This window comes from Haemaphysalis longicornis, unplaced genomic scaffold, assembly GCF_048455015.1.
Source record: "Haemaphysalis longicornis isolate Haplotype H1 unplaced genomic scaffold, Haemaphysalis longicornis Haplotype H1 scaffold_3, whole genome shotgun sequence".
Taxonomy (NCBI): Eukaryota; Metazoa; Arthropoda; class Arachnida; order Ixodida; family Ixodidae; genus Haemaphysalis; species Haemaphysalis longicornis.
The window spans coordinates 65757562-65775126 of record NW_027526335.1 but is presented as its reverse complement, the minus strand read 5'-3'; the positions used below and the strand labels follow the sequence as shown (position 1 = coordinate 65775126).

The 17565-nt window shown below is 45.2% G+C and overlaps 2 protein-coding genes across 3 annotated transcripts in view; one reads left to right on the top strand and one right to left on the bottom strand.

Moving 5' to 3' along the window:
• The window catches only part of Fy (fuzzy planar cell polarity protein-like protein), a 53769-nt gene extending 47813 nt beyond the window's left edge, over positions 1 to 5956 (top strand). For both annotated transcript variants that reach the window (XM_077703297.1, XM_077703298.1), the window contains exons 9-10: positions 2267 to 2393; positions 4329 to 5956. In XM_077703297.1, coding sequence (XP_077559423.1) covers positions 2267 to 2393; positions 4329 to 4386 — 185 coding nt within the window. In that variant the 3' untranslated portion in view covers positions 4387 to 5956. The remainder of the gene's footprint in view (positions 1 to 2266; positions 2394 to 4328) is intronic.
• Positions 5799 to 17565, bottom strand: part of LOC144174542 (uncharacterized) — a 39586-nt gene continuing 27819 nt past the window's right edge. Inside the window, exons 17-22 of the mRNA XM_077703294.1 lie at positions 17214 to 17321; positions 17010 to 17122; positions 13130 to 13433; positions 12904 to 13045; positions 11890 to 12022; positions 5799 to 8669 (exon numbers count right to left, since the gene is read on the bottom strand). Coding sequence (XP_077559420.1) covers positions 8590 to 8669; positions 11890 to 12022; positions 12904 to 13045; positions 13130 to 13433; positions 17010 to 17122; positions 17214 to 17321 — 880 coding nt within the window. The 3' untranslated portion in view covers positions 5799 to 8589. The remainder of the gene's footprint in view (positions 8670 to 11889; positions 12023 to 12903; positions 13046 to 13129; positions 13434 to 17009; positions 17123 to 17213; positions 17322 to 17565) is intronic.

Sequence of the window (17565 nt, the reverse complement as noted above, 5' to 3'; positions counted from 1 at the left end):
CGTGACGTGTTTGGATGTTGTTTATTTACAATTGCGCGTGGTCCCCTGTTGACTGCTCGGTTGCGTTTCGCACACTTCAAAATTGATTTTAAATATGTTCTAGGCTGTATTCGCCGCTGATATTTTGCAGATGATGTATATGGGTTCCCACCAATCTATCTCCGAAGTTATCTCGCCTTCAAAATTTTGTGTCAGTGCCCCTTTAAGATTGTGTGGATCTCTTGTCAATTTTTTATATGTCTGGTTTTTCACGAACAATGATTATGTCCCGCCTATTAGATGCCTCTGGCATGGTCTCTCTAACCCCATCTGTGAACACCTGTGGCCCACGCAGTTTGTGCTGATGAGTAAATACAAAGTGCTATGTTTTAGACCTGCAAAAGAGCTGAGTTGTTGTCAAGACATCACTATCCTTGACAGCACCTAGCCTTGCCACTCAAGTTCATGTCTTGTCACAATGTCCAGACTGGACCGAATTATGTATGTGTAGGATGAGAATATGTGTGGAATGATATGGCATGCGTTCCAGTTTCACATTTCAGCATCATTCGATATTGGGAAAACGTACTCGTTCTAGGTAAAAGTAGGTTGCAAGTCACATGCCTTCTTTACACAAGCTAGCATGGGCAAAGGCTGTTACAGTCTAGTGGAACAGTTTCACTTTGTGAAACAACTGACCTGATATCAGCATCTACTATGGTACAAAATTGTGTGGATGAGCCTGTACCGCAATTCCACACTTCTAACGCGCAACTTTTTTCGCTGAAAGTAGCCTTCAAATTTGTGTGCAAGTTAGAATAGGACTTTAGAGCGAAATTTCCTGCAACGTGGCTTGCCACATTGCCATAGACACCAATATTTCCCGAAATGCAACTTCATTAAATGCAAAACATTCCGTCAACATTACGTGCGTAAAGTATGCCGTACCTTAGCCTGAGCCAGATGTTGCACTGGTGTCTGCTACTGCTGCTATTGGGACATCGCACAGTTGTTGTAACTCCGAAAAAGTGCCACTTTGAAGTGCAATGCAAGTGCAAGGTTATTTTATGGGCCAAGAGCGAGGGGAACTGAATGTTGTCAGACACCCTGGGTGTCCCAGAGACACATGTGCGATTAGTGCAAACAAACATTTTCGAGAACTTAAAGGGACCCAGACAGAATTCATAAAAGGAGCAGCGAATGACCCACGCAGTTTATAACATTCGAAATAACGAAGGTCAAGGTGTTGCAAATAACAGATGCTTTCAACGTTCCCCACTCTAGTTTTTATTTTAGCAGGAGCTTGATAAGCAAGTTTATGCAGTGCAAGAGATGCCATCTTTCATGTATGTGTGTCATGTTTTTTACAGACGCACGGTAGAATCGATGTCAAGTCATCTTTCAAAATTTATGTGAGCAAACTTACCTGCGCGTTACAATTAAGGGAGCGTTAGAATCGTGCAAATAGTACGGTAAACTGAAGTATTTCCGGGTATAGCAGTGTACACTTGTTCTTGCCCCAGCATCTCTCTCTTTTGCTGCAACTTTTGATTCTGTTTCTCCTGTGACCTGTATGCGGATCTGTGCGGGCACAGGAAAGGAAACTTATTTTACCTTCGTGAAGCAGTACTGGGGCCCTGAAGACACAATATAGCTTTGTTCAGTTTGAACGAACCAGCCTTCAGAAGACGGTGCTTTAAAAAAAAAAAAAAAGAGCAAGGAATATTTAGAAGCTTTTAAATTTTGCACTGTAGCAAAATGCATAATACGGGCAAGAGTGACCCTGTAGAGGGCAGCACTAAAAGACCAGCACTAATAACTGCACATGCGCATAACGAATTTTTGTCTTTATGGCCCCATCAAGCACTTCTTTAATGTGGGCCACTTGTCTGAATTGCACCACAGCTGAATACAGGTGCAATATCTTAATTAGAACAGAAGAAGTGTGTCAGACATGATGCATTGGAGAAATACAGAATGTAGAAAGCACAAATGGCAGTCTGTAATCCAAATTATTTGCTGTGTCAGTTAGTGCTGTCTCTGTAATGTTTATTTACCTTGCTGCACCTTCAAAAGCCATTGCAATGTACTAGGATGAGTGGGCATAACTATTACAACCATAGCCTTTCCCTCATTTGAAACCAGCATAATGAGCAATGTACAAAAAAAACTTGAGCCCTTCCCCCCTTCTTCTGTTTGAACAGCTTCCAGGGTGCAGTGCTGACTTTTGCACTACTTCACGTCTTTGAGACACACCAAATGACGATGCACATTCACTTTCTTGCAGGTGGTCCAAGCCACCAGGCCACCGAAGTGTACATGTGTACAGAAACGCACAAGAATTACGCCATCCGAACTAACGACTACCAGCTGTACTTATTGTTTTCGTCCTCCATACCAACCTTTGCCATGAGGTGAGCACTTGTCTCTTGATGCTTTGGCACAAGTCTGAAGAGTCTTCCCTGTAGGCAAACCGCTCGTATGAATCAGTAGCTGTTTCTAGTCAAGATGTAGACATCGTCATACTGAAAGACGATTCGAACCATTTGGGGTGCTGTTTGTCTCTTTGTTTCACTCCTGCCACCACACTTGTTGCGTTTCAAAGCCACTTTTGGTTGAGCTAGCTATGTATAGTATTGAATAAGTATTTGACTGCATATGTGGGATATCAAACATTCACATATTCCTAGTAAAAAAAAAACTCCCACCTCCCCTCGCGGGAACCCCTGTGTAGATGCGACGCGTAGGGGGTTCACGTTGCAGCGTTGGACAGCGGAGGAACAGCGCTGGAACGATGGAGCAGAGCGGCGCAGGCACCGCGTTTTATAGCGCGCATAACAGTGAGGGGACGCGCCGACACCAGTGCGTCTGCCGCAGCTATGATGCAACACAATCCACTTTAATCCAATCCAATCCAAGCCAATCCATTCGAATCCAATCCAATGCCCCTCGCGAGAGTGTTCGCTATCGGAGAGGAGAGGGGGTGAGCGGCGGAGAGCGCAGCTGGCGTGGCGAGGAGAATGGGGGAGGGGTGGACGCCGACGCTGGATGCAGGGACAAGGCGAGTGAATGAGAAGCCTTCGCATCTAAAATGTGTAGAATGCCACCTGCTTTGGTGGTGGTTACCTTTGGTGGTCCTTATCATAAGCACATTACAGCCCTGAACACAATTCTATAGGTGGTATTCATTGAAAAGTTTAGCTGTCAATTTCTTCGTTTGGCAACACTGAAATGGCCACGGACATGGCGCGGCTTGTGCCACTGCGGCCGCACGCCGAAGAAAAATATAACTCCGGCGTGCGTCGTCTGCTCCGTTTCAACCCGAGTGGTGTCAACAGAGTTGTTATTAATCGCACTCACATTGGAGTCGAGGCATTACTTGGCATTCGGCGGGCTAGAGCTTGGACTGTCCAACTCGTATCACGCGCTTAGCACGGACAAGTACCGCCATCGCGCAAAGCCCGACATAACCAGTGACGGCGCACTCACATGGTTGCCTGAATGCGCGCCTCGCTATTGAATACAGGCTATATACAGGACTATCGAAGCAAAGACAAGGAATTTGCGAACTTAAGATCTGTATTTGCAGTTCTTGATGACTAGTTTTGATTCAGCACTGCGTGTTTGTCAATTTTATTAAAGCAGAGTCGCGACAGTGTTGAGCATGCAGTAACAGGCATAGGATGATGGCATGGAAAATGTCGCTTTACTGGGTGGGATATTAAGTGCAGAGCACTTTAGGGCCGCACCTTGTCGTCGTAGCTCGCTTGCTGGATCCAAGTAGGGCCACACAGCGTTCCGGCGTCGCGGCATAACCCAGAGGTTTCGAAAGCCAACCAGTTTATATAGTCATAACCGTTCAAAACTCGTGAACCACTGGCGCTTCGTCATACATCTCCCTGTCGTTTAGCGCAAAGAAAACTGCAGGTACATTCAAGGCAAAATATATGTAATTAACTGGCAGCGCCCGCATTCGTTTAGTTCGGAAGGCTTGTTGGGTTGGTTTTTTTCGATAGTAAGCGAAAAAAAGTGGCAGTGCAACGCTGGCACGTGCGGGAGGAAAAGCAAGCACAAAAAGAACAGAACTCCCGCTGGTGCAGTTTCAGGCAGGGGGTGGTGCACGAGCACTGTGAAGGTGGGAAATTTGAATTGCATTGGGTGGTAGCAGTGAGCGGACAACGGCGCTACAGCCCATTATGGTGAATGACTGCTGTGCACTTCCGACAGCTTTCACATTGAGTGGAAAGGCTTTAATTTTTTTTATGTTTTTGAGCATTAGAAGTGTTTACTTTCAGCTGTGCATCATGAAACTTTGTATTCCACTGATTTGTTTTTGTTTATTTTTACAGGTCTGTCAGCCACCAAACGCTCAAAACCCTCACCACCAACAAAGCTTGCGTCCTCTGACACCTCGGCAGTGTGCCTGCGGACACGATCCGAATCTAGTCTGTGATATTTACCCAGAGAAGGCGTGTACAGTGCTTCAATTACCTCACAAGGAGATAATATATTAACAAGTACAAGACTGCCATGCTAGAGTAGTAATAGTGCTTATGTGTAAATAGAATGTACTATACCAGAGAGCTGCCTTCAGGGAAGAGTATGGGAGAGACACCCAAATGTGATACGACAGCTTGCATTGCCAAAAACTGCTATACGTATTGCCAATCAATACAGACTGCGTTTAGTGTGGTTCCGGTTTCTGTGAGTGAATAGCACCGTTGTTTATGAGATTTTTGGGCATCCTTGTACATTTCTTACAAGGAAGTGTAAAAGGAGTTGATAAATGAATGGTAATGCATTTAAAATTCATCCGCCTGTAACAGTTTGGAAGGCGATTTTTAAAAATCAGTAAAAATGCAAGACGTTTTTATAAAACTCTGACACATGCAGTGCTTCTTGCTGTTTTTGAAATGCTTCCTACGGTTTCAAGGGAGTTAATGTGGCATTTATTTAAGTTTCATGCAGTTTGTTGAACGTTGGCCAAAGGAGGACCATGTATAATGACCTATTTTAAAATAGTAATAAGAGCTGAAAACATTGAAATGACCTATTTTAAAATAGTAATAAGGGCTGAAAACATTGAATTCTGCATTTCTGCAACCTTTGAATTCAGATTGAGCAATCATCAGGCGTTTGTGCGATGTTCACTCTTGCCCTACTCGCTCAAACTTTACTCTCATTTCACAATGGCAGGGAGATAAAACTGGCACAAGAACAAGTGCAGAAAATATACGAGATAAGAGTGATACCATTTATGTCTTTCTGACATCGTTCACCGATTTCCTTATCTTGGCACTGCACCTGAACCAGAGTACTTAATTTTTCTAACTGTAGCCGTAACACAAAAACATACAGTACGTGCACTAAAAGTCACGCAGGGCTCTTTAATAAAAGCGTGTCGAAGCGTGCATATTCTCACGATAGACAGGAAAAGCTAAAGCAACATAATCTAATCAAGCTTATTCAAGGTCAACAGCAATAAAGCAAGTTTGCAAAAGTAACATCATCTAATCAAGCTTATTCAAGGTCAACAGCAGTAAAGCAAGTTTGCAATCAAAAACAACAGGACAGGGCTAGCCAGAGCATAAGCTGCCAAATAGCTCTTTGACTACCCCATTAACCCTTCTACCATGCAGCAGACTAGAATATACCAGGCCAAAAGTGCCTACGTGCACAAAAGTTCCTAGTCACTGGTATAACAGGAGCGATCTGTTCATATCCTTGCTGAGAACACTGTTCACAGGGTTTGTGTGTACCAAGCACGTGGACAGTGTGTGATGTGACCGGGCAGAAAAAAAAGAGGCCGCAAACCGAGGTTATGTACATAGTAATTTATTCCTGTGACAAGAATGCAAGCGTCAAAAGATGGGGTGATGTGATGTAAAAGCGCTGTTTTCTTTGTCACAATCGTGTTCTCCGCTGTGCACAGTGTTGGCATGTCGAGCCTCTAGAGAAGCTCCAGGTTCAAAGCGGTGCAACACTCCAAAAGGATGAAGAAAAAAAGGGAAGAGAGCCAACCTGGCTGCTCGACATGCGAGACCAGAAGAAAGCACAAGTACTGTACAGAATTAATAAGCAAACGAACATGTGGATGGAGTTTGATGTGTGCGCGCGTGTGCTCTAGTCAGCATTGTCAATAAACGGGAGTCTCTAAACTTTTTACATAACTACAGCTCACGTCGTCATCACTGCCCCCGTGGCTTCCACCGGCAAAGCAGCACTGTACATCGGGAAAAATTTCCCACCATTCGTTTGATACAATCGAAGGTGCAGCCTGAATGGACAAATGGAGAACTCTGAAGGCGCATTCACACAAAGCTGGCTTGCAGCTTGCTATTATCCTAATGGCACATTTCATTAAAGTACACAGTTCGAGATAATAGTAACAACAAAAATATCACTGATCACAGGCAGTACAGCAAATGGTGCTTATTTTAAAATTGATTCTGAGCCTCGCTGAAGCTTCTCGATGATGTTTGTGACATATCTGCAGAGAACAAGCATAGTGCAAGTTTAAATTCTTATGGAGTCGCACAATAATTTACCTTTGCGAAGCCGTAAGTCGCATTGTCATGTTACAATATCACGTGATGCTTGTTAGGTGTCAATCAGCACCTTGTAAACAAATCTTCATGTTACCTTTTTTAATGTCAATGTAGAACAGATTTTGCAAAGGCTTTTAAACAACAGGTCAACAACTGACGCACCATATGAATGTGTAGTTCACTCCATTTGCCGCTTATCTGCACTACACCTTTTCACACATACTGCCAGCTTTCCAAAACATTTACGCTAACGTTTTTACCTGAAACGCTCTAGTGGGATGCCTCACAAATACACGGTAACCTCTGAACCCTTTAGCAGCAGCCTCCTATCAAATTAGCACCTAAGTCAACTGTCGAGGACTGTGGAGGTACAGTAAGAGGCTAGGGAATGCAACAAACACTCCGCTAGGGAAAACAAAAAAAAAATAATGCCGCGCCTTTCCTCAGAGAGGGCAGGCGTGCTCTAAAGCTCGCTTGCACCTACCTGATTGTAAGTTGCACACAAAAATCCGCACATGCTTGCGCATTGAAAATTTCTTCAATACATCACAATGAGAACTACAAAGAGAGAACACACTTGCTCAATTACGCTGACACTGCGTCAGACAACCACAATCCTTCTATTCAAACTTTTAGGTGTGGAAGCATTTCCTTCGCATAAAATCACAATGCAAGCTGGAACAATGAAGTGCAAAACACTGGGCATCAGAATTTGAGCTTACCATGAGACAAAGCATGTGAGGACAACCTTATCGTATGGACATGTTCCTGTACCTCAGCTGAGCTATAAGTAACTTCTGGTTGCCTTTAGCATGTATCACCCCAAAGGGCATGTAAAAAGCGTTCACACATTTGTAGGCAATTTGCATCTGGCTGCAGTCTGAATTCATATTGGTCTTAAATGTCTTGTACCTTATGAATGTCATTCGCCAAGAAGGGTAACGTCAATAAATATGAGATGAGAACAGAAGAGAGTTTGGTCTGCTATTGAGAGCAATGCGACTAGAGGAGAGCCACTCATTTTTGTTTTGAACCATAGTCGTAAGCAGAAACGAACGCAACAAACCCTCAACAGTGGTTCAATAAAAACCATACAAAGGTGGGCCGCAAGCCAGATACTGCCATCCTAATCATTGTGACTTTCAGAATGTGGGAAAGAAAAATTGCAATAAAACTACTAATAACAAGAGTTGAAAAGATAAAACAAATGTAGAGAGCAGAGTATTCCAAACACAATGTACACAAAGTGCAATACACAAGTGCTCGCATAATGGTGGAAATGTGAAGCAGCAAGCCAGAGACGCACTCTAAAAAGTACAGTTTTACCACTTTTTGTCTGAGTAAAATTAAAAAATAAAGCTTATAAATAAAGCTAACAACAGGAACAGATGAGATGCATTCGATATTTGGCTCATGGCAGTGGAACTAGTATTATGTACAAATGTGAAATCATAAAATCCAAAGATTAAAAATAAATTAGAGGAACGACTAAGTGCTTTGGTTGTATGTACCCTGGACCTTTCAACTTGCACAACGTTTGAACACAAACGATTAGTACTCCCATGTTGCCAAGAATATATGTAATGAACCTCTTGACCACGATAGATGGAAGCCACTCCCCACCTGACAATTGAAAACTGGAAGCTTTAAAAACAGCTATTTCCTTTTCATTTCCCCCTCACGGCACACCTCAAACTTGAAACACAGCCTAAACATCAAGCGCTAGAAAAAGCATTCCACGTGGATCCAGGCAGGAGGTCACGGACAACTACACGGTGGTTTGAACTGGCTAACAGGTAACTTGCGAAACGCACACACCAATGCAACCTGTGCCCCTGGACACTGCACCCCCAGGCAGGCTAACAAAACGCGGCGCTGAACAACACTGCTATTGCCTCGTGTCTTCTCAAAACGCACATACACCAAGCACATGTCCCCATGACGACGCCACAAAACACCTCCTCGCTTGTGAGTTGGTCCTGGCAGGAGTTTGAAGGAAGGCATTCTGCACTGCTGCTGCCGCTTGAAAGCGCGCTGAATATCACATGCCCAACCATCGTCATCATTGCTGGCGGTCGGAACAGTCCTCTTCGCAGACGACACAGCAGCCGCCTGGGACGCAGCCTTCGTGGAAGCTGTGCCCTGCAGGTTTGTGAAAATGCCCACACTTTAAACAATACCTTTGACGGGGAAAAGGGGGAGGGAAGGGAGGGAGGGAGGGAGAGAGAGAGAGATTCGGTGAGACACAATAGGTCTCTTTTTTTTTTGCCTGCCTCAAAGCAGCTCAAAGCTGCTTTGAGCAGCTACGAAGCATCTCTGGAACCGGAAGTTACGTATGGGTCACGTGAAGAAGCAGCTCAAAGCTGCTCCAGCGATCCGCTGCGGCAAGCGAACTGCGGAGGAGCAGACGATTTGTTGTCTGCTCGTGTTGGCACCTAGTGCAGGCAGGCGCTCAACAACACGAAGTTACAACCCTGATAGTTATTATTTGGTAACGAATTATTACAACGAATAGTTTTTGAAAACGGCTGTCAAAGTAACTACAAAATTTCTCAGTTGCGTCACGAAGCGGTGTCGACGCAACTAAACGCGCCGTTTCGGCTTGTACGTGACGCTGTTTTCATGCATATTCCGTTTGCGGCTGAGCACATTTTATGAGGTGTGCACTGGCGTGTCGAAATGAACTGTTTAACTCACACGGCCCGTGCTTTACCTCCAATTTCGAATATACTCGACTCCTATGGTGGTGACTGCGACGAAACAGTGGCGTGATTGGGGAGAACTTTGCAATGCGGGATGCAAACCGAAGCAAAATCCCATCGCAATTGCTTCAGCGAGCGGTCACACAAACCTTCACTGACATTGTTCAAATGTTGCCATTTGTGCATACTTTCCGGCAGACGCGAAAACTTGGTGCCCTTCGTTAAACACCAGTGCTCCGGTGCCTTCATCAAAGACCGCGGACATACCGGCGTCTTAACATCAATTGTAATTGCTAACTGCGAAGGAACAGCAGATAATCCCTCTATTATCGCACTGAGCAGACGATCAACTGACGCCAGAACGAGCGAAAAGGCCGAGACCCCGAATGTCCTTTTGCACGTGTCGTCTGCTCGCGCGTCGTCTGCTCGCCTTTCTGTCGTCTGCTAGCTGCTCCTCCTCAGTTGCGAGAGCAGTTCGGGGCAGCTTTGAGCTGCTCCCTGGTGCAAATGAAATACGATTCAGCAGCTCCGTAAGTTGTGGGCGGAGCCAACGCGGCGCTGCTCCCGCAAATAAAATACGGAGCAGCTTGGAGCTGCTCAAAGCTGCTTTGAGCAGGCAAAAAAAAAAAGAGACCAAATACTGCTGCTGCTGCCACACAACAGTGCTGAGACTCAGTGGTACACAATACTGCTTCTGCTGCTTCCTACAGAAATGCTGCCGCACAACAGCGCTATCTGTGCTCACTGTGCAGCCTTTGAGCCACAACCGGCCGCAAATAAGCACACAATAACATAGTATAATGAAAAAATCATGAATTAACACATTAATTACACCAAATTAATGAATACTCAATTCAGTGCCTCCTTATAGGTATTTTCAGAGGCTGCAGTGACCCCCCCCCGACTACTTTCAGTATCAGTGCCAATCTGATACTGAAACTAGTCAAATGGAGGGCGCCACAGCCCTTTTGGCGAATTGCTGCTCTGCACCTGACAGATTTCACGTTGAGTGGAACTGCACTGAGGCACAGGGAATTTCAGCATCAAGGAATGATTTCAAAACTGACTCCAGCCCTTTACAGGTATAGTGTTGTGACATGTACACTAAGGTGATCACGGGTCAACTTTCTGTTCATTCAGTGTACCCTGGTTGCTGCTCTTGGGGCAACGGACAAGGACCCCATTTTACAGCTAATACCAATACTGCAGTGCGAGGTCACTTCTAATATGATATGTTACCCTTTCTGCTCTTGCGGTCAATCGCCCACATGGAGATGTGCCACTACATAGTTAAAATTGATCATTCCTCACTGCATACAGACGCCAGTCAATTCTTGGAGTATCTGGCCCTGACAACTGATGTCGTAACAGAAAAAAAAAAAAAAAAAACAAAGAAAACAAATGCCTGACAGGGTTATTGTCTCCAGCATAAATAAATATTGTGGACGCGTTTTCATATCTATGCTCACTAGCTCCAACAATTAAAAAAAATTGCCCAACTAGAACGACATCTCGCTTGCATCGTGTGAAAAGGGCACACTGCATCAACTTGAATTTAAATTCACACCCCTTTTTTCTTATAAAAAAATTTACGATATAATTGGGGTGTTCACAGTGTGAGCTAAGCTTCCTCTCCCATGTTTTCCCCCCTCAGTATCAACTTTATGCTTGCCCTTGCGCAAGCTGAAACTCTGCTGCACTCTTGTCCCTGCAAACCTCGTACTGCTGCCCCTGAAAGAAGCTGCGTAAATGCATTGCCTGCGAACATTACTGGGTTACTGCATTTAGGCTACATCAGGCATGACCGATGAAACTAAACACACCAGTGCGGGCAACGGTGCTCTGGTAACAAGCCTTTGCCTACCGTACACTAGCTAGGCTCGTCGACATGGGTTGTACCGCTCCCACCGAGGACGAGTTACGCTCGTCCAAGCTAAAACAAGCGCTTGTGCGCTACCGCAGTCAAGCTACTCGGAAATATGTTAGTTTATTTATCATGTATTTTATGTTTATCATGTTATTTATCATGCTAGTTTATTTTAAACTGGCTTTACCCACTGTGAAATTTGTTTTTTGAGCATCGTTTGACAACTTGACGACGGGAGATGTCGACGTCTCCCGTTGCTTGACGACGGGAGACGCCAAAAGCCCGAGCCCCTATAGTGTTTCGCTTCCAAAAACTCTGTTCACCTTTTCGCTCCCGTTGACGAGTACAGTGGTCATGAGATTTTGTAGCCAAATGACCGATGACGAGTCTAGTCGCCATCAATCATAACGACTGTACTTGTCATTGGTCATTTTGGAGCGCTGACAGCGCTTTTTTGCAAGACACTGCTGCCATGTGGTGAAGCCATCATCGAGCAATCTTTCTTACACAATTAAAAGTAAAGGAAAATTATTTCATGGAAATAATGGTGCTGTTTTATCCAAACAAAAAAGCTCCACCAATTGAGTGAAAAACATTTTTCGGTAAATTTGGTACTTTTTTTTTTTTGCGGTACGGAAAGGGTGAAAAACTGACTTCACGGAGAAGAAGCATTAAACCCTTATTTTAAAGAAAAAAAAACAAAATTTGGGGAAAGTCAATAGCTCTGTCTCAAACCACTCCACGTGGTTTACAAAACGTGTCAGCGCAGTAACAACAGAACGAGGGTGCTTACCGCACTGGTACATGACAACAGCTCGGGCGCCAATAGTGGTTCCCAGGGGCAGTCCACAGACGAGGCAGTCGGACAGGAGAGGAATGCTGCCACCCCAGTGGCTATCGGGCTCCTCCACAAATGAGGCTTGAAGCTGCACACACATTTTAAGAAGAATTAGAGGAAAAAAGAGACTCACTTCACACGCACAACTCCAGTCTTCCCCGATAGGTAGCAACAACCACAAAAGATTAACTCCCGGCAGGTTTAATTGTTATTCCGACACAAAAAAAGAAGAGATTCTCACAGACGTCAATTCTAAAAGACTGTCTTCCAAAGTGTTTACCATTTTTGGTAAATGCATTCCTGTAGTTTTCTTTAGCAAGTACCAGTAACAATCAGGCAGCCTTGGCTACATGTTACCTTGGCCACCCCCACCCCCTGCTCTCCAGTTTTTTGGGGAAATCTGAAGTGCTGGTTACCTCTGAGAGTTGTATGACCTCTGATTGGTGGAAGGAACGCTACTCTGGAGTCTCTCTGCATCTATGAGACAATAGCGAACCCACCTGTCCCCAGCCTGAAGCATACGAAAAAAAAAAAAAAAAAATGGGGAGCAGCTCACACTTGAGACATTGTTTCTGCCTTTCCATCTCTGAAAAATACGAGTTAGGGCAACGATGACAGTTGTGCTTCATGTTTGTACACTGTGCTAGCAATCACGTAGAGCCACAGCCAACATACACAGCCATTCACCACTTTCACCCAGTCATTATATAAAAAATAAATTAAAAGGGCGGGGAAAACAGCTTCTACCAACTACATATATAACCGAAAAGTGTACTTCCCGAAATGTGCAATCACACGCATACCTCATTTTATTCAAGTACACCACACACCGTGACTGTTCGGCACTTGTCAGAGTTGACCACACAAGAGGTCTAATGAACACGGGTCAGTGTTGACCACACAAGAGGTCTAATGAAGACGGCACGTGCAAAACTAACCATGTAGCACACGCAGGAGCGGTGGCGTTACCTGTGCGTCAGTCAGCTCGTCATGACCCGCCAGTCCCTGCTTCTCCCTGTCGAGAACGTCCGCAACCTGAGGTGGCAATGTCACGGGTCTCCGTGACCAAATGTAGCTCTCCAGGCGGGAGAGCATGCGGTGGCTCAGGGCACTGCGACGATGCGAAACAAGGGGGGCGTCACAAAGGACCCGGGAAGGAAAAGGAGCCCACGAAAGAGGCGCGCACTCCACTTACGCCTGCTGCTGGTCGATGAGGGTGAGCAGGGCACAGGACAGGTAGAAGCCCTGGCTCAGGCAGTCCCAAGGCAGCTCCATCTCACGCAGAAGTGAGGCGGTCTGCTCAAAGCCCACCGAAGAGACAATGCGCCGCGCCACAAACTCCACGGTGAAGAACGGTGTGCTACTGCCATCTTGGGCCACTGGCATTGGCGCACCGCAGAAGAGACACTGATGAACCGTGTCCCTGCCGTCGTCAGCACGCTGCCGCCGGACAAGCTCCACGGCGAGCTTCCACTCTTCGGGAGACTCTGGCAAAAAACCTGCAGAATTTGCGTTGGTTCCACAACACCATTCGTAACTTGGAGTAAGGTTCTGCGTTCAGAGGCACTCATAAAAAGCAATTAGGTTGATACAAGCTTAGATAATATGTGCGTATCTCAGAACGGACAAACGTTACCATACACCAGGATTTCAAAGCCTAAAAAATTTGGAAGTTTTACTTGCTGAAGCTGCACCTGGGCTGTGAAGTGCACCGGTTTAATTTTGACCTCCTGGGGTGGTCGAATCTTCACATTCCGGTCTGGACACACAGGCATCTTGTTTTTCACCATTATCAGAAATGCGGTTGTTGCGGCCGGCATCGAAGCTGTGCCCTTGGACCTTTCAAAGCCTTGTGCTGATAAAAATACACCTTGAATGGATAGGAAATACACTTGTGCTCATGCCGGTTAACGGGACCAGTTTGCGGCACACTTCAATGAGTTTTGGTTAATTGCCACTGAAAAAGTTATAGCTAGAGTCATCTAAGCTAAGGCTTTGCAGGCTGAAACTACGCTTTGGAAATTAGGCATGCCACAGTGAAGGGCTACGGATTATTTTATATTTTCTGGGCATCTTCAACATACTACAGTTGGAAAATTTTGACACAACTTTGAAGCGTGCACTTCAGCTTATGGAATGCTCAAAAGGAACAACCCCAATATTGTACTTTGACTTTCCTTTTCCTTTGCACAATTATTTCAGAGCAATCATCATCACATGAGAGCCAGTGAATCAATTTGTTGGATATAACTAAGTTCCCAAAGTTTCCCTCAATGGCAGGTGTAAGACCAGGTGGTATCAGTCCTAAACAAGTTAAAAATTGCCAGTAAAAAAAAGATAAATAAAAAGAAAGCGGGAGGCAATAAAAACTGATGCAAGATTTTGGTGGGAAATGCTATGACAAGTTCTAAAAACAAGACTCTATGTAGCAGTCCTATCTTTTAGCCTGCACAGATGGGTTTAAAGTCTAAAGGCCAAAATACACGGGGTGAACTTTCACAATGAAGTTCGCGCGGCAGCAAATCCTCCGTGGCAGGACGCCGTTTGTTCGTCACACTGAGCTACATGGACCGAAGACACGGCGTCTGCCGCCGCGCTGCCACTGGGTTGCCTGCATGCCCAGAATCAACGGCGGCGTTCAGTCAACAGACCCAGTGAAGGAGCTTCCTGCTTGGGTTGTACATTGTTTGACGATTCTGCGTGTTTCTTCTGCTGAAATTAGAATCTTTAGTTCTCAAATGCAGTAAAGGCAGTTAAAAAAAAAAAAGAGGAAACGAACATCCCCAGGGATATTCGAACCAGCGACTCCAAGAACACGGAACTGGCATTCTACCTCCACTCCATACCGACTTTTTTTTTTGTATTTATTGCCTGTCTCTGACAATTTACAACAGATTACATCTCAACATTGTAAATATGCACACATTCAAGAGGTGGACTTGCTAGCCACTACAGGGCTGACTTTGTCAATTTAAAATGCCCTCATATTGATTAGTTGTTCTATTTGTGGCAGCCAATCAGGTAGTTCCTGGTGGAATTTAATAACTTCAACAAATCAACCAATGCTCTCTTTGAACTACTCCCTTGCACATCGCGCATTCACATCATTGTACAACCTTGCTGTACGTGAGCACCATATACTATGGAGACCCAGTGCCATAACTAAATCGTAAGGCACCCCATCCTCATTATCTATTGCAAGAAAACGTTTACCGTGAGGATCTAGTGGAAAATCCTTGTGTAATGTCCTCTGTAGCACATCCCAAAAATATACCCCCTCCCAACAATGCAAAAATACATGATCTATCGTTTTGGGTGATTTACAACTAAAACAATCTGTCCCCCACGGTACGAATAACCCCCTTTCTTCCATAAACGTTCGTACTAATAATGTTCCTGTATGTAACCTAAGCATAAAAGACTTGACCCCTGGTTGAATCTGCATTCTTTTAACCCTCTTAAGCACATCGCTATCGGGCCTTCCACAGTATAGGGCCCTGTACATGGGAACAGGGAACACATTGACAATACCATGGTACAATTCTATTTAGCAACATGGCGCCATCTGTCGGTATGGAGTGTAAAATACGGTTACATTCCATACCGACAGATGGCGCCATGTTGCTAAATAGAGCTACTCAAGCCCAGTTCTGAATACACATGGCTGGCTGCTTCTAGTATTTTGTTGTATTTGAGAGGCCCTCGCAGTAATATCGCTTGCTCCTCACCCGCTGATCTTGCAGATGGGCCCCATGCTGCTGTTAATACAAGTTATGTAGCCGGATTTCCTTTATTTAGCCTAATAAAAGCTATTGCGCATGCCTATCTTGGCGACAAAAGCCACGGTAGTAAGGTCGGGACCGTGTTGCGCTTGCGGCTACAGCTATCAGAAAAGCACAAACTTCACTTCTTGCAACACCATCTTCCTCAATCGATCTCAGATGTACAATCCGTTTTTTCAGCTCGAGTAGGCGCGGGACAAGCATACGTCTATCAAACTCTTCTAAAGCAGCAGTCTGCAGTGCCCTGTACACGCCATACGCTGTGGAGGGGAAATCGGAAGACCTGACTGGTTCCTTCGGTTTGCCGCTTGCCACCGCTCCGCCGCCGCCAAACTTTTCTGACCCTGCTAGATCAGCGGTGGACGTCGTTTTTTCCTCCGCGAAGCGTCGGGTGCATGCCGCAGGGTGGCGTTCATTGTCTTTTCGCTGCATACTCACTCCATGTATTCAGGCCTTTAAGGACTGTGCATGGCCATTGTGTGCCGAGAGCTGACTGAAGAGTTAGTGACCATGCAGGGACATTCCTTTAGATAGTACACCCCCCCCCCCCTCCTTCCCCCACAAAAGAAAAAGCACTGAAACTTCTTTTTTAGAGCAGCATAAAAAGGGATTGTGAATTTGGCAATGCTCAAGTTAGCTGAAAGCTGCATGGCATGTTTCAAAAGCAGCTATGTACCTCCACTATGTGCAAAAGTTTATCCGTTGAGACTGTGACCCGTTCCAAGCATTTTTTTACCCTACGCCAGTTTTCTGGGAGAATAGCTAATGTTTGCCTATGAGAGAGCACCTTTATAACCCAAATGATTATCCTTCATCTTTGTGAGCACTTTTCATAAACATCTGCTGCTACCTTGCAATATAAAAACATTTTTGCAGGGCAAACGAGAGACGTGCAACTTTGCTGCCACAGAAAGGCTGTCATCGGCTGAAAGCTCCCCAAACTGCTTGCTGTTTAAATTGTCAGATACCACCTAAGCAGGGTGAAAGCTTCCTTTTCGTATCCACATTTCCGACTTCCCGGCTGTAGTGACTTCCCACACAAAACAGTTATGAAAAAGGCAGCTTACGTCATGGTTACCAACTGTTGCGCAGTGTTTTTTCACAGACAGTTTTGATGTTGAAAATACAAGCTCAAAACTTTGTGAAATACTGAATTTATAAAAAGATTTGGCAAGGTTCCCAGGTACTGCTAAAAATTTTTGGCCTCATCAGATGTTGAAATTTAGGCTCAAGGACAGCCCATAAAGAAAGCAAATGCAGTTAATAGCAAACAAGGAAAGAAAGGCCACACACCTAGGGTGCTGTCTGCCGAAAGCAGGTCGGTGTCTCCCAACTGAACCACCGCAACAAGGTGCTCTGTTCGGAAGCCCAAGCACTTCAGTGCACGCAGGTAGCCAGGCCAAAATCTAGGCAGAGCAAGGAGCCAATACAAAGCAGTTGTTATAACAGTGCAGGATGCACTTTCGGAAGGCACGACAGATATGTGAAGACGCTCACGTGTGCGCTCGACAGAGCTCCAGACTCCTCGATGAGATCCAGTCGTCGTTGCAAAGCACTGCTTTTAAATGCTCGTGCATGGGCCAGCTGGCCTTGTGAGAGTTGTGCCTGGAAGAGTGGAAAGCACATTAGGCGGTGATGACCCAGCTGTGTACAGTTGAAGCAGAATCATCTTGCAAATGGTGACAGCAGTTAGGTTCAAACCCCCGAAAACCACAGCTAACTCCTACCCCCACTTACGATGCGACTTGCCCATGCTGGCTGCATGTGCACAGTGCACAAATGAACAATTTTAAAATGCTTAACAAATGTAAGACAGACTGTGCTGACTGCAGCTTCTATGCGAGAAATA